Source organism: Vipera berus, assembly GCF_964194415.1.
Source record: "Vipera berus genome assembly, chromosome: 1".
Classification (NCBI taxonomy): Eukaryota; Metazoa; Chordata; class Lepidosauria; order Squamata; family Viperidae; genus Vipera; species Vipera berus.
Window position 1 is genome coordinate 193,457,323 of NC_138202.1, and position 15,027 is coordinate 193,472,349.

General features: G+C 40.5%; 2 protein-coding genes across 2 annotated transcripts in view; both read right to left on the reverse strand.

Annotated features, from left to right (window-relative positions):
* LOC308676662 (uncharacterized protein) overlaps positions 1-15,027 on the reverse strand; it is a gene marked incomplete at its 3' end in the record, with an annotated part of 269,324 nt that overhangs the window by 164,597 nt on the left and 89,700 nt on the right. The gene's annotated exons all lie outside the window — the stretch shown is intronic.
* The window catches only part of LOC308660272 (cytochrome P450 2K1-like), a gene marked incomplete at its 3' end in the record, with an annotated part of 43,389 nt that continues 35,468 nt past the window's right edge, over positions 7,107-15,027 (reverse strand). The window contains exons 8-9 of the mRNA XM_081314527.1: positions 9,547-9,688; positions 7,107-7,291 (exon numbers count right to left, since the gene is read on the reverse strand). Of these exons, the coding sequence (XP_081170653.1) occupies positions 7,107-7,291; positions 9,547-9,688 (327 nt within the window). The remainder of the gene's footprint in view (positions 7,292-9,546; positions 9,689-15,027) is intronic.

Genomic DNA, 15,027 nt, shown 5'->3' on the forward strand with positions numbered 1-15,027 from the left:
GTTGATGGGCTGAGAGAATGGAGGAAACACCTGCATTTTAAGTTAATTGGAGACTGTGGTTTATGACTGCCTAATAAGGGAGGGATTTGCAATGTGTTACTTTGTGTCTGGGTGGTGGAATTTTAGTTTTGGGTTCAACTATGTAGTGTCGATACTTTGTTTCCTGAATAAAATGTTCTTTAAGGAAGATTCCTTGCCTTGAAGTTCTTTATTGGGTTTGGAACCATAACAAAAGCACCTTTGGGACAACCATGACCTGGATGACTGAGAATATCCATAGAGATGTCCAAAGATTTCCACCAGTCTAGAATCACAGGGACAGAGCCTTTCAGTCATTGGTATTTATATTTGCCATCCAGAATGGCTAATGGGAAGCCTTCATGGTAAATGTTTCACTATTCAGTTAAGGAATCCAGCAAATTGAATAAAAAGATTCACTAAACTCTAGATCATGTGGCTGAGTCAAAATAAAGAGCTGGTGTGTAACTCTCCCAACCATTGAACATGAGACAATCAAAGGTCCATGGTTGTCATAGTGGCCGTGAACTCCTGAGCCACCTCTAGCATGACAATAGTTGCACACAGATCCTGCCCTGGAATATCAACCCAGGTGGACATCTTTCTATGTGCGCCTCCCCTCCCACAACATAGACCCCAGGCAGTTCTTAATAATGTATGCCAGGCCATCCTTATTACTGGCATTTGGAATCAGCAAAGAACCTGGCGTCCAGAAAGCTCTGATGGCCAAGTCTTAGGGGGGAAGCTGAAGAGGCTAGAATGTAACAGTGATACAAACTTTAGGGCATCTTCCTAAGAGTGACCTGCAGCTGTGTCTGATGATAGCTTCCCATGCTTGTCATCACCATGATGTCACTATTTACCTTCTCCCCTTAGAATACCCACCATCCCCAATGTTTGTCCTCATCTCCCAGAGCATCTTTCATTATAGTTCTTGTACATGTTAGAAACAAATCCAGTCTCATCAATCTGCACTAATTTATTTAGAAGCACATTGTTATGTATATATGTATATAGGGGATGTTACACAGAGATAGCCACTGACACCACCAGGTGACAGGGTGCCCTGTCAGGATTGGCAGGGCAGTCTTTGGCAGGAAATCCGGACAATGGGATTAGTTCCAAGTATACCTGGATAGGTATATAAGAGGGGCAGTTGCCCCTTTGTTTGCCAAGTCTGTGCTTCATCAATAAAGAATGTTATGCTGAACCCTGTTGTCCTGCGTCGTCCATCTTGGCCATGCGTTCCAGAGCTCACGACTTAACACACATTTAGTGTTTTTGTGGTAAAGATTTCTACATTATATAATGAGATGTGTCAACATGGTTTTGGACAAACTGGGTCGTTCCTCCTATTAAATAGTAAAGAAATTAAAGATACGTGGTCCATGCCCCCTAGTGTTTATGAGCAAGTCCCAAAATTACAAATATTGTAGCAACACAGAAAGCATTTGCCCTTACAGCAACTGCAGAGGCTCTGCAACATTCACCCTATTTCCCCCCCGCAAGTCCTCACAACTGCTTCCCCCTCCCTTCCTGCTGCACAGGGCTCACCTTGCAAAAACTGTCTCCTCTCTGCCGCATTTTCTTTCCCTTTGAGGGAGAGGAGAGTTGGCTTGGAAATGTTTTCCCCACCAACAATGGAAGCTCCTGGGTGCCATAATATCATGTGAGTTCAAACACCCATTCTCTGCAAAAGAGATCATCGCCCCCGGAAGCTTCTATTCTCAAAGGGGGGGAGTGCTTGCTTCATTTGCACACCTATGGGGCAAAGCATAGAATTGTCCATGGCCTGGGTGATCAGCTCACTTGCATGAGACGGGCTTAGTTTAAGGGCAGAAAGCCTTCAACTGAGCGGGGAGGCATCACAGTTCCAGGTCCCTGGCACCCACATCCAAGCCAGCAGCAGTGGCAACTGCCTAAGTGATCACAATCCCCCTCTCCAGCCATCCAGCCATCCAGCCCAACCTACTCCTCACCTGGCCGGCTGGCTGGCACAAATCCTCGCTGCTCATCTCCTCCTCCTTGTCCTCCTCACTCAAGTGGAGGCTGCAGCAGGATTGCTTTCAAACAATAAGACCAGGTGTGCTGCTTGCTTGTGTGTGCTGGCCTAAGTGAGAGCAATCCTGCTGCTGCACCTCCACTTTCCTCCGCTCAGATGGAGCCAAGAAACCCAATCCACTGCTGCTCATAAACTTTTTATCAGAAGGGAGGCCTTGGGAAAACTGGCTTCTCCCTCTATGAGCAAATGGGGTAGTTCACAGTGAAGCAAATTGCTTGAATTTCAAGTATTGTATTCACACACAGGAGTTCCCCATCTCCCTTCCTATAAAAGGTGTTTCGGCGCCTATGGGACCTCATGTGCACTTAATGAGTCGCATGTGTTTTAATGAGCAAGGGAGTGATCTCGTTCAAGGTATGAGATTCACTCCAAGTTTTTGAGTGAATGTGGAATGTGCAGGCTCCATTACACTCGTAACTTGAGGATTACGTGTATATTAACAGGTCTCATTCAAACTGTTTAATCATAATTATTGTATTTTGTAAAAAAAAAGAGAATACAATTGAATATATTCAATTGAATATTATTTATTAACCGAATTTTTAAAGCTGCCTATCACCCGTCTCAGAGGGACTCTGGATGGTATATAAGTAAATACATATATTGGCACTAAGGACTATTGCAGAAAAAAATAATAATAATGGTTTTTAAAATCAATTAAATTACCTTTCTTAATTAAAGCAAAAGAGACAAAAAGGTCTAAACAGAAACAAAAAGTTAAAGAAGACAAAAAATAGTAAAAAGAAAAAGAAATAAATGTCCCCATATTTTTTAAAAAAATCTTTTTCATTACTTCCCTACTATTCTTCCGTCAGAATCTTTATTTCATGAGATTATAAATCATTAGCATTCATCTTCTAAACAACACATGAAATGTATACAGTATTGAATTCTGTTGTTAAATTTTGCCTCTGTCAAACTGAAGGCATTTCAAGGCTGAGAAAACAAATATATCCATATCCATATCCATATCCATATCCATATCCATATCCATATCCATATCCATATCCATATCCATATCCATATCCATATCCATATCCATATCCATATCCATATCCATATCCATATCTATATCTATATCTATATCTATATCTATATCTATATCTATATCTATATCTATCTATCTCTATCTCTATCTCTATCTCTATCTCTATCTCTATCTCTATCTCCATCTCCATCTCCATCTCCATCTCCATATCCATATCCATATCCATATCCATATCCATATCCATATCCATATCTATATCTATATCTATATCTATATCTATATCTATATCTATATCTATATCTATATCTATATCTATATCTATCTATATCTATATCTATATCTATATCTATATCTATATCTATATCTATACCTATACCTATACCTATACCTATATCTATATCTATATCTATATCTATATCTATATCTATATCTATATCTATATCTATATCTATATCTATATCTATATCTATATCTATATCTATATCTATATCTATATCTATATCTATATCTATATCTATATCTATATCTATATCTATATCTATACCTATACCTATACCTATACCTATACCTATATCTATATCTATATCTATATCTATATCTGACTATATCTGAGTTCTGACAAAATGTGATCCACTGGAGAAGGAAATGGCAACCCACTCGAGTATCTTTGCCATGAAAACCCTATGGACAGTACCAAAAGGCAAAACGATATGACGCTGGAAGATGAGCCCCTCAGGTTGGAAGGTGCCCAATATGCTACTGAGGAAGAGGAGAGGGCTAGTACTAGTAGCGCCAGAAAGAATGAAGCAACTGGGCCAAAGCCGAAAGGACGCTCAGCTGTGGATGTATCTGGTGGTGAAAGGAAAGTCCGATGCTGTAAAGATTTTTTCTCCATAGGAACCTGGAATGTAAGATCCATGAATCAAGGAAAGCTGGACGTGGTCAAACAAGAGATGACAAGACTGAACATCGACATCTTAGGTATCAGCGAACTAAAATGGACAGGAATGGGTGAATTTAATTCAGATGACCATCAGGTATACTACTGCGGGCAAGAATCCCTCAGAAGAAATGGAGTAGCCTTCATAGTGAATAAAAGAGTAGGAAAAGCAATACTGGGATACAATCCTCAAAATGACAGAATGATCTCAGTTCGAATCCAAGGCAAACCATTCAATATCACAGTAGTTCAAGTCTATGCCCCAACCACCAGTGCTGAAGAGGATGAAATTGACCGGTTCTATGAAGCCCTACAGCACCTTATAGAACTAACACCAAAAAATGATGTTCTTATCATCATGGGGGATTGGAATGCTAAAGTAGGAAGCCAAAAGATAACCAGAATAACAGGCAAGTTTGGCCTTGGAGTACAAAATGAAGCAGGGCACAGGCTGATAGAATTTTGTCAAGAGAATACCATGGTCATAGCAAACACTCTTTTCCAACAACCCAAGAGACAGCTCTACACATGGACATCACCAGACGGTCAACACAGAAATCAGATTGACTATATGCTCTGCAGCCAAAGATGGAGAAGCTCTATACAGTCAGTAAAAACAAGACCAGGAGCTGACTGTGGCTCAGACCATGAGCTTCTCATTGCAAAGTTTAGGCTTAAACTGAAGAAAGTAGGAAAAAGCACTAGGCCACTCAGGTATGAATTAAATCATATCCCTGTTGAATATACAGTAGAGGTGACAAATAGATTTAAGGAATTAGATCTGATAGACAGAGTGCCTGAAGAACTATGGACAGAGGTTTGCAACATTGTACGACAGGTAGCAACCAAAACCATCCCAAAGAAAAAGAAATGCAAGAAAGCAAAATGGCTGTCTGAGGAAGCTTTGCAAATAGCTGAGGAAAGGAAGGAAGCGAAAGGCAAGGGAGAAAAAGAAAGATACGCCCAATTGAATGCAGAATTCCAGAGAATAGCTAGAAGAGATAAGAATGCCTTCTTAAATGAACAGTGCAAAGAAATAGAAGAAAACAATAGAATAGGGAGGACCAGAGATCATTTCAAGAAAATTGGAGAGATGAAGGGAACGTTTCATGCAAAAATGGGCATGATAAAGGACCAAAATGGCAGGGACCTCACAGAGGCAGAAGAGATTAAGAAGAGGTGGCAAAATTACACAGAAGAACTATACAAGAATTAGCTTAATGTCCCTGATAATCAAAATGAGGTGGTCACTGACCTCGAGCCAGACATCCTAGATTATGAAGTGAAGTGGGCCTTAGAAAAGCTGAGCAACAACAAAGCTAGTGGAGGTGACAGAATTCCAGATGAGCTATTCAAAATCTTAAAAGACAATGCAGTAAAAGTGCTACACTCAATTTGCCAGCAAATTTGGAAAACTCAACAGTGGCCACAGGATTGGAAAAGATCAGTTTACATTCCAATTCCAAAGAAAGGCAGTGCCAAAGAATGTTCAAACTACCGCACCATTGCACTCATTTCTCATGCTAGTAAAGTTATGCTTAAAATCCTACAAGCTAGACTCCAGCAGTATGTGGATCGAGAACTACCAGAAGTACAGGCAGGATTTTGAAGAGGCAGAGGAACTAGAGATCAAATTGCCAACATACGCTAGATCATGGAGAAAGCTAGGGAGTTCCAGAAAAACATCTACTTCTGCTTCATTGACTATGCTAAAGCCTTTGATTGTGTGGATCATAACAAACTGTGGCAAGTTCTTAAAGAGATGGGCGTACCAGACCATCTTATTTGTCTCTTGAGAAACCTATATGTGGGCCAAGAAGCAACAGTGAGAACTGGACACAGAACCACTGATTGGTTCAAAATTGGGAAAGGAGTCTGGCAAGGCTGTGTACTGTTACCCTGCCTATTTAACTTATATGCAGAGCACATCATGAGAAAGGCAGGGTTAGAGGAATCAAAAGTTGGAATTAAGATTGCCGGAAGAAATATCAACAACCTAAGATATGCAGATGATACCACTCTAATGGCAGAAAGTGAAGAAGAACTAAAGAGCCTCTTGTTGCGGGTGAAGAAGGAGAGTGCAAAACTTGGGTTGAAACTTAACATTAAGAAAACCAAGATCATGGCATCCGGCCCTCTCAATTCCTGGCAAATAGATGGGGAAGAAATGGAGGTAGTGACAGATTTTATTTTCCTGGGTTCCAAGATCACTGCAGATGGGGACTGTAGCCAAGAAATTAAAAGATGCTTGCTCCTCGGGAGGAAAGCCATGGCAAATCTAGACAGCACACTAAAAAGCAGAGACATCACCCTGTCAACAAAAGTGCGTATAGTCAAGGCTATAGTCTTCCCAGTTGCAATGTATGGCAGTGAAAGCTGGACCATAAAAAAGGCTGAGTGCCAAAGAATTGAGGCCTTTGAACTATGGTGCTGGAGAAGACTCCTGCGAGTCCCTTGGACTGCAAGGCGATCAAACCGGTCAGTCCTAGAGGAGATCAACCCTGACTGCTCTTTAGAAGGCCAGATCCTGAAGCTAAAACTCAAATACTTTGGCCACCTAATGAGAAGGAAGGACTCACTGGAGAAGAGCCTAATGCTAGGAAAGATTGAGGGCAATAGAAGAAGGGGACGACAGAGAATGAGGTGACTGGGTGGAGTGACTGAAGCAGTAGGCGTAAGCTTAAATGGACTCCAGAAGATGGTAAAGGACAGGAAGACCTGGAGGAACATTGTCCATAGGGTTGCGATGAGTCGGACACGACTTTGCAGCTAATAACAACAACAATCTATCTATATCTATATCTATCTATCTCTATCTCTATCTCTATCTCTATCTCTATCTCTATCTCTATCTCTATCTCTATCTCTATCTCTATCTCTATCTCTATCTCTATCTCTATCTATCTCTATCTCTATCTCTATCTCTATCTCTATCTCTATCTCTATCTCTATCTCTATCTCTATCTCTATCTCTATCTCTATCTCTATCTCTATCTCTATCTCTATCTCTATCTCTATATCTATATCTATATCTATATCTATATCTATATCTATCTATCTACATATATTGTAATATAAAAAATGTATATATTGTCAGATCAGCGTAACACAGCACAGGTTTTGTAAGGCATTGGAGGGGAGGTAAGCCCCAAACCAGGGCTCAGGTCCAGGTCATCTTTAGAAATTCCTGGGGGTGGCTGGAAGGTAAATTTCTGCAAGAGGCTGGTAAAGAAGAGGAAGAGCTCCATTTTGGCAAGATTCTCACCAGCACATATTCTCCGACCTGGAAGAAAGCATACATGGCAAAAACAATGAGGGTTTATTAGTTTTTAACTATTGCACAGGGTTTCCCGATGTCCTATGGCCGTGGAGAGATCAGCACACAGGTAAATAATGAAAGATCAAAGATATGGAGAGAAGGAAAAATCTATTAAAGAAATGGAGACAGAGTACAGGTAGTCTTCAACTTACAATGGTTTGTTCAGTAACCGTTCAAAGTTACAACAGCACTCAAAAAAGTGACTTGTGACCATTTTTCACACTTATGACTGTTGCAGTATCCCCATAATTATGTGATCAAAATTCTGATGCTTGGCAACTGGTCCATATTTATGATGGTTTCATATGATCGCCTTTTATGACCTTCTGACAAGCAAGATCAATGGGAAAGCCAGATTCCTTTAATAACCACGTTACTATCTTAACTACTATAATGATCCACTTAACAACTGTGGCAAGGAAGATCGTAAAATGCAACAAAAGTCTCTTAAAAATTGTCTTGCTTAGCAACAGAGGTTTTGGGCTCAGTTGTGGTTGTAAGTTGAGGACTACCCACATTTTTCAAACTACCAAATGGCAGCAGATTTTTTAAATTGAAGATAAAGTAAAAAAAGATGGAAAATTAATGCCAACAAATGGAGTAATGCCCCTCCTTTAACTATCTAGACATCACATTTCATTCGTCCTGCAGATGGAAAAAAAGGTGTGGGCAATATCCTTAAGTTTTTTATTCTAGAGGAAGACAAATTAAAATATTGTAGGGCAAGGTGATATCTCAGATATTTATGAAGCCAAGATATGTGTTGGGATAAGTGGGTTATTACTCAATTGGACATAATCCAAAATAACTTCACAGAGAAGATTTTAGGTCTCCCTTCTGCTTAGCTAATTCTCTGCTCTTTGGGGAAAATTTAGTACTTGGAATAAAGAAAACTTCAGAAAAAGTCTTCTTGAAAAGGATGATATTAAATGTCCTATTGTGGCACAGTCATACATATTTTCATCCCGGTGCCATTACAGGTAATATTTCATATACAAAAGTTCATTTAGTAACTGTTTCAAATTACAATGGCACTGAAAACAGTGGCTTATGACTGTATTTCACACTTAACTTCCCCATGGTCACATGATTAAAAGAGTCTAGGACAGGGGTAGGCAACCTTGGCCCTTTTATGACTCGTGGACTTCAACTCCCAGAATTCCTGAGCCAGCATGGCTGGCTCAGGAATTCTGGGAGTTGAAGTCCACGAGTCATAAAAGAGCCAAGGTTGCCTACCCCTGGTCTAGGATGACTCAACTCTGCTAGTTCAACAAGGTCAGCTGGGGGTAGCCTTCTTGCCACCGCCAAGTCCCCTCTGCCAATTCAGTGCTGCCATCTCTTTGCAGGACATCACCAGAAATTTCCTGTAGGGATAACTTGCTTCAGGTGCTGAATGGAGAGCCAGGTGGGCGAGTGAGCAGGCTATCAAAGGGGGGCAGGGATGGGTGGAGAGTGGAGGTGGAGGCAGTGGGATGGAGGAAATGACAGGGAGTGGGGTGCCAAAATAAGAAACCCCCACCACCCTAAAGCTTTAAAAAAGAAAAGCTGCATTGCTTAATGTTTGAGGGTGTCTTGCTCTGAAATGGGGATGCAATGAGGTGGGTTATCAACTTTTTAAAAAAATTAAAAAGGTTTGTTTTAATTTGCATTCAAATCCTTGCCCGTCAAGCAGATTGCAAAGTTTGTAGCTGCATTTAGCTGTGGTCTGATGCACTATGGAAATGGGACTGTGTGAAGAGGAAAGTTCGGAGTCCAAGCTGAAAAACAACCTGTCTCCTCAGCATTACTCTTTTCACAGTGGTGGCTTTGGGGGGAATATTTGTGCTCTGCCATGTTGCTCTGACCTAACAATAAAAGCTTAAGAAAAGCTAATAAATGGTTCAAGCTAAAAAGACCCAAAGCTTTATGTCCATCTGAAGGCCTCAGTCAGCCAGGAAGGCTGAAAGACAAGATTCCTCCTGGACTGCCAAAACGCAGAGATGCTGAGGCCAGCACAGCAGGAATAACAACAGTAACTCAGGCACAGAGCTGAGGATTCCCCTGGCAGACTCTGGAATCAACAGACTTGTCCCTGAATGAGCCTCATGGCCACACATGTTGGCCTAAACTTCGTCAAAACAAGGTCTATGAGATCAAGCTTTTATCAACTGTTTTCTTTTCAAAGAAGGGGTTAAGAGTTGCTTTTATAGAACATACTTTATGACATCAGAGAATCTCACCTGCAGAAAATGGCATGAATGCATCTCTTTTCACAAATTTTCCTTCAGAGTCAAGAAAATGCTCAGGATAGAAGTCATGAGGTTTCTCCCATTGAGATTCATCATGGAGCACAGAGGTCAGCAAGGGAATGATGTACATACCCTAAAAAATGAAAGGATAAAAGGGATGTTACAGAAAGCAGTATATCCATTTAATGCATGTCTACAGAAATTAATACAGGGATATTGTAAAGTGTTTATTGAGATATTGAGCCTGAAGCAATATTTTATATTCAAAAAAATATAAAAACTATTTCCATCTCCATTTTTTCCTCTCAGTGTTTTTTTTTTAGATGCATCTCAGTTTTAAACATCACTCTTTTTTGCTTTTGATTTACATGTTTAATTAATCATCTGGTTGTATACTGATTTATTTTATACCCCCCTTGTTAGTCTATAAATGTGAACTTGTTATCTCTTTTTACTGCTTTGGTTTGGAGTTATGAAACAGTTTAGCTTTTGCTGCATGGAAACCAATGGCTCAAAGACTTCCTCTTTGGCAGTGAAAGTTATTTGATCTGATTTATATTTGCATCTGATTTCTACTGTTAGGATTTTGTGTTTTATTAGTTTTTAAAAGAACTTTGCTGCTTTATTTTTCTTTTGTATATATCTTTGGTCTTTTTTTTCTTTCTAAAAAAATGGGATTTTTCATTTTCTTTTCTATTTTCTCTCTATTGAGGGAAATATTATCTTAATTTTTTCTATGGTCTTTTCTTTTTTTAAAGAACCTCCACTTCTTTTATCCTTGAGAGAAATTGCTTATGTTTTGCTGTCAAAGTCCAAGTATAAGCAAAATTTGGATTATATTAAAAAAGAAAACAACAATAAATCAAGGATTTTGAATGTTATACATTATATACTTTTTATAATGCCCACAAAAAGTGACACAAAAGAAAGGTGAGAGCAAGAACAACTTAATGTCAAAGGCTTCTTGGACAACACAAAAAATACTTTCCAATTTACAAATTTTCTAAATGAAAATTTAGATGAAAGGTCTGATGATTTAACGACAGTCATAAATCAACCTAAGGATGATACCCAGGTACAGGTAACAGCAGCTAAATCAGACTTGCAATTGGGCAGATTAGAAGTCAATTTGTTGCTGACAGAATTGAAAGAGGAGGAGCTTTGTTTGAGAATTGCAGGCTTTTTGGAGAAGGCTGAAAGGGGCATGAACTTAAAAGACTGACAAATGGCAGTACGGATCAGCAATGAACTGGACTTTATTAGGAAAACTGACGGAGATTGTGGATTAGATGTATTATATTAAATCGGGGGATAACTATTAAGAGATTTAGTGGTTCAACTTGTACAACAACCTTCTGAACAGCAAGCGCTGCAGGGATATTCACAGCAGAGATCTATGACTTTGGGGAATGAGATGCAATTGTTTGAAAAGATCCCAGTAATAATTTTAAAGAAAAGTTTTGTTATTAAGAATGAGTGGAAGATATTTGATCCTGGACAGAACAGAGATAATAACTGCAGTGGTTTATGGTAGATTAAAAGCCATTGTGGACTTTCTGTGTGCAAAATACAATAATAGATTTTAAGTGACTTTGAAGTTAGTTTTGGGCTTTCGTGTGTTTTTTTTAACAGTAAATAGATGGTATGTTAAATTATCTAAGGAAATAGAACTATAGAAGTTCTATATTTATTTATTTATTTATTTATTTATTTATTTATTTATTTATTTATTTATTTATTTATTTATTTATTTATTTATTTATTATTTAGACTTATATACCGCCCTTCTCCCATAGGACCCAGGGCGGTTCATAAGGCAATTAAGACAATATAACAATACAAAAGTTAATAACAAATTAAAATAAATTAAATTATCCTTGATTAAATCTAAAACCCTTAACTCTAATTAAAAAACCCCAATTACAATAAGTTAAAAATTAAAAGTTCTCAGTCCTGGCCGGAAAGCTCAAAGAGCCAGGTCTTCAGCCTGGCGGAACGAGCGAAAATCTGGGGCAGTCCTGAGCTCTATGGGTAACTGGTTCCAAAGGGCAGGCGCGCCCACAGAGAAGGCCCTCCCCCTGGGTGTCGCCCTCTGGCAATCCTTTGCCGACGGCACCCTGAGAAGGCCCTCCCTGTGGGAGCGCACAGGACGAAGGGAACTTGATACCAGCAGCAGGTGTTCACTCAGATATCCCGGACCCAAGCCATTTAGGGCTTTATAGGTCATCACCAGCACCTTGAATCTCACCCGGAGGGCAACCAGAAGCCAATGCAGCTCGTGGAGCAGAGGTGTTATGTGGGAGTATCAGGGAGCCCCCATCACAACTTGTAGACCTGTTTTGAAAGGAGAAAACTATAATTTTTAAAATATATTTGTCAATATTCAACTGGGGGCAACTTATATGTATGGTTTTTTTAAAAAAAATGAACATTTTTTCTATTTTTTAGTTTTGCTTTGTGCAAAATAAAAATAAAACATAAAATAAAAAACCTATTAAAAGGAAAACATGAGACAAATTAATAGATTATCCTCTGGACCAATTCTAAATAGCTCTTAAGCCTTTGAAAAATGTTCAGGGGATTCTGGAGCTGTGAGGGGAAAGTTGGGTGAGAGTCAGGTGAGTGTGTTAGTCCCCCTCCTGGGGGTAAGAGCTGGGAGGGAGGAGTGGCTTCCCACTCAATGGGTGAGAGCAACTGGGCAGGGTGTTATTTGTATACTGAGTGGATGTATTGTGACTGTGCTGGGGGATAAGGGGGTGCTGGATATGGCCATCTGCTGCAGTGAGGAAGGGGGTGGTGTGTGCCTGAGGGCACTGAGAGCAAGTGCTATAGTGCCTGTTGGGCTCACCTTGCCCCTGACTATCAGGTTGGATCACGTTCCCCTTTTAAAGCAATAGTGTGGAAGATGGAGGATAGAATGGTTTGTAGGGAAGGAAGAGGAAGGTGGTTTATTTCAGTGGTGTTGGGTAATGGGAGATATGAGAGGCAGGAGGGGCACTCATGGGGAACACAAGCTCAGAATTTAGTACCAGTTTTGTGTTCTGCCCCTTTGCACTTATCTCATTTACCTGCTCAGCAGATCTGTAGAGGCCCTGGTTTTAGGCTGCTACTTTTAAATGTCATATCAGCCTGTAATAAGGCTTGCCTTATTGCCAATTTGATTCTTAAAGAGAAGGCTGGTGTGGATTGTATCACCAAAAACTGGCTGGGCCCAGAGGTTAGAATAGAATAGAATAGAATAGAATAGAATAGAATAGAATAGAATAGAATAGAATAGAATAGAATAGAATAGAATAGAATAGAATAGAATAGAATAGAATAGAATAGAATAGAATAGAATAGAATAGAATAGAATAGAGCTGGAAGGGACCTTGGATGTCTTATAGTCCAGCCCCCAACTTAAGCAGGAGAACTATACCATCTCAGACAAGTGACTTTTGCCCAGAGGTAGGCAACCTAAAACACTCAAAGAGCCACTTGGACCTGTTTCCCACTGAAAAGAAAAGACTGGGAGCCGCAAAACCCTGTTGACATCGAAAATGAAGATAGCACTGCATATATCGGTTTTTTTTTTTACCTTTATGCTATGTATAAAAAAAACTATAAAGATAAAGGTAAAGGTTCCCCCGCACATGCATGCTAGTCGTTTCCAACTCTAGGGGCTGGTGCTCATCTCCGTTTCAAAGCCGAAGAGCCAGCGTTTGTCCGAGGACGTTTCCATGGTCATGTGGCCGGCATGACTAGATGCCAAAGGCGCACGGAACGCTGTTACCTTCCCACCATAGTGGTCCCTATTTTTCTACTTGCATTTTTACGTGCTTTCGACCTGCTAGATTGGCAGAAGCTGGGACGAGTAACAGGTGCTCACTCTGTTACGTGGCACTCAGGATTCGACCCGCCAAACTGCCGACCATCTGATCAACAAGCTCAGTGTCCTAACCCACTGAGCCACTGCGTCCCTTAAAAAAACACCTATAGTGTGCTGCATTTATGAAATCAATGAACTGCTGCAAAAAAAACAAATTTTATTTCTGCATGCAACAAAAACATTTTGAACTAAAAAAAAAGATGCTGTGTCAAAGGTTACTTTCAAATAAAATAATCAAACGTCTATTTGAGTCCTCCTCATATTTATGAAATAAAAAGCCGGTGCAAACTACAAACAGAAAAATAGAAAAGAAAAAAATTGCGGGGAAGAAAAAAGAGAAAAGGACAGGAGAAAGAGGGAAAAAAACCTTTCTCCTTCATCCCAACAGGTAAAAACAATTTTAATAGCTTATCTACCATCTTTAAATATAGCATAATTATCCCCATACCTCACGTCTTAATTAAAAAAATATCAAAATATTTCATTAAACGTGAAAGAGAGACAGAGAGACATTTGCGCTTCCCTTCTTGCTCTCTCTCTCCCTCCCTCCTTCTCGCTCTCTCTCTTTCTGACCTTGGTCTGCCAGTCCTCTTCCCCTACTCAGTGTGTTTCTGTGTTGTGTGTGTGAGTGAGTGAGAGAGAGAGACACAGAGAGATAGAGACAGAGAGAGGCACTTGCGCTTCCCTTCTCTCTCTCTCTCTCTCTATCTCTCTCTCTCTCTCTCTCTTTCTGCTCTTGGTCTGTCAGTCCTCTTTCCCCACTCAGTTTGTGTGTGTGTGTGTGTGTGTGTGTGTGTGTGTGTGAGAGAGAGAGAGAGAGAGAGAGAGAGAGAGAGAGAGAGAGAGAGAGAAAGAGAGAGAGGGGGGGCACTTGCGCTTCCCTTCTCTCTCTCTCCCTCCCTCTCTCTCCCTCACTTTCTCTCCCTCTCTCCGATCTTTTGCCCACCTGGCAAGCTGGCTTCACACTGTTCTGGACAAGCTGACACACATTCTTATTGGGCTGGCTCTCTTGCTCTTGAGAGCTTCTGCTTTTTGCTGCTTCCTGTTTCTTGCTTCCTGTGGAGATGTAGCAAAGGTGTAGCAATAAGCTTGTCAGCTTCTCCGAGGACAGCGTGAGTTACATACACACACACACACACACACACACACACAGAGAGAGAGAGAGAGAGAGAGAGAGAGAGAGAGAGAGAGAGAGAGAGAGAGAGAGAGAGAGAGAGAGAGAGAGAGAAGGGAAGTGCAAGTGCCTCTCTCTCTCTCTCTCTCTCTCTCTCTCCAAACTGGGAGCCGCAGGAGAAGGCTGAAAGAGCCGCATGCGGCTCCAGAACTGCAGATTATCGACCTGTGGTCTAGCCTTTTCTTAAAAATCTCCAGTGATGGAGTGCCCATGATTTCTGGTTAATTGTCCTCACTGTCAGGAAGTTTCTCCTTAATTTTCTTTGTTCAGTTTCCAACCATTGTTTCTTGTCCTGCCCTCTAGTGCTTTGGAGAATAAGGTGACCCCCTCATCTTTGTGGCAGCCCCTCAAGTACTGGAATACTGGTATCGTGTCACTCCTGTTTCTTCTTTTCTTTAGACTAACCAAAGCCAAGTCCTGCAGCCGTCCT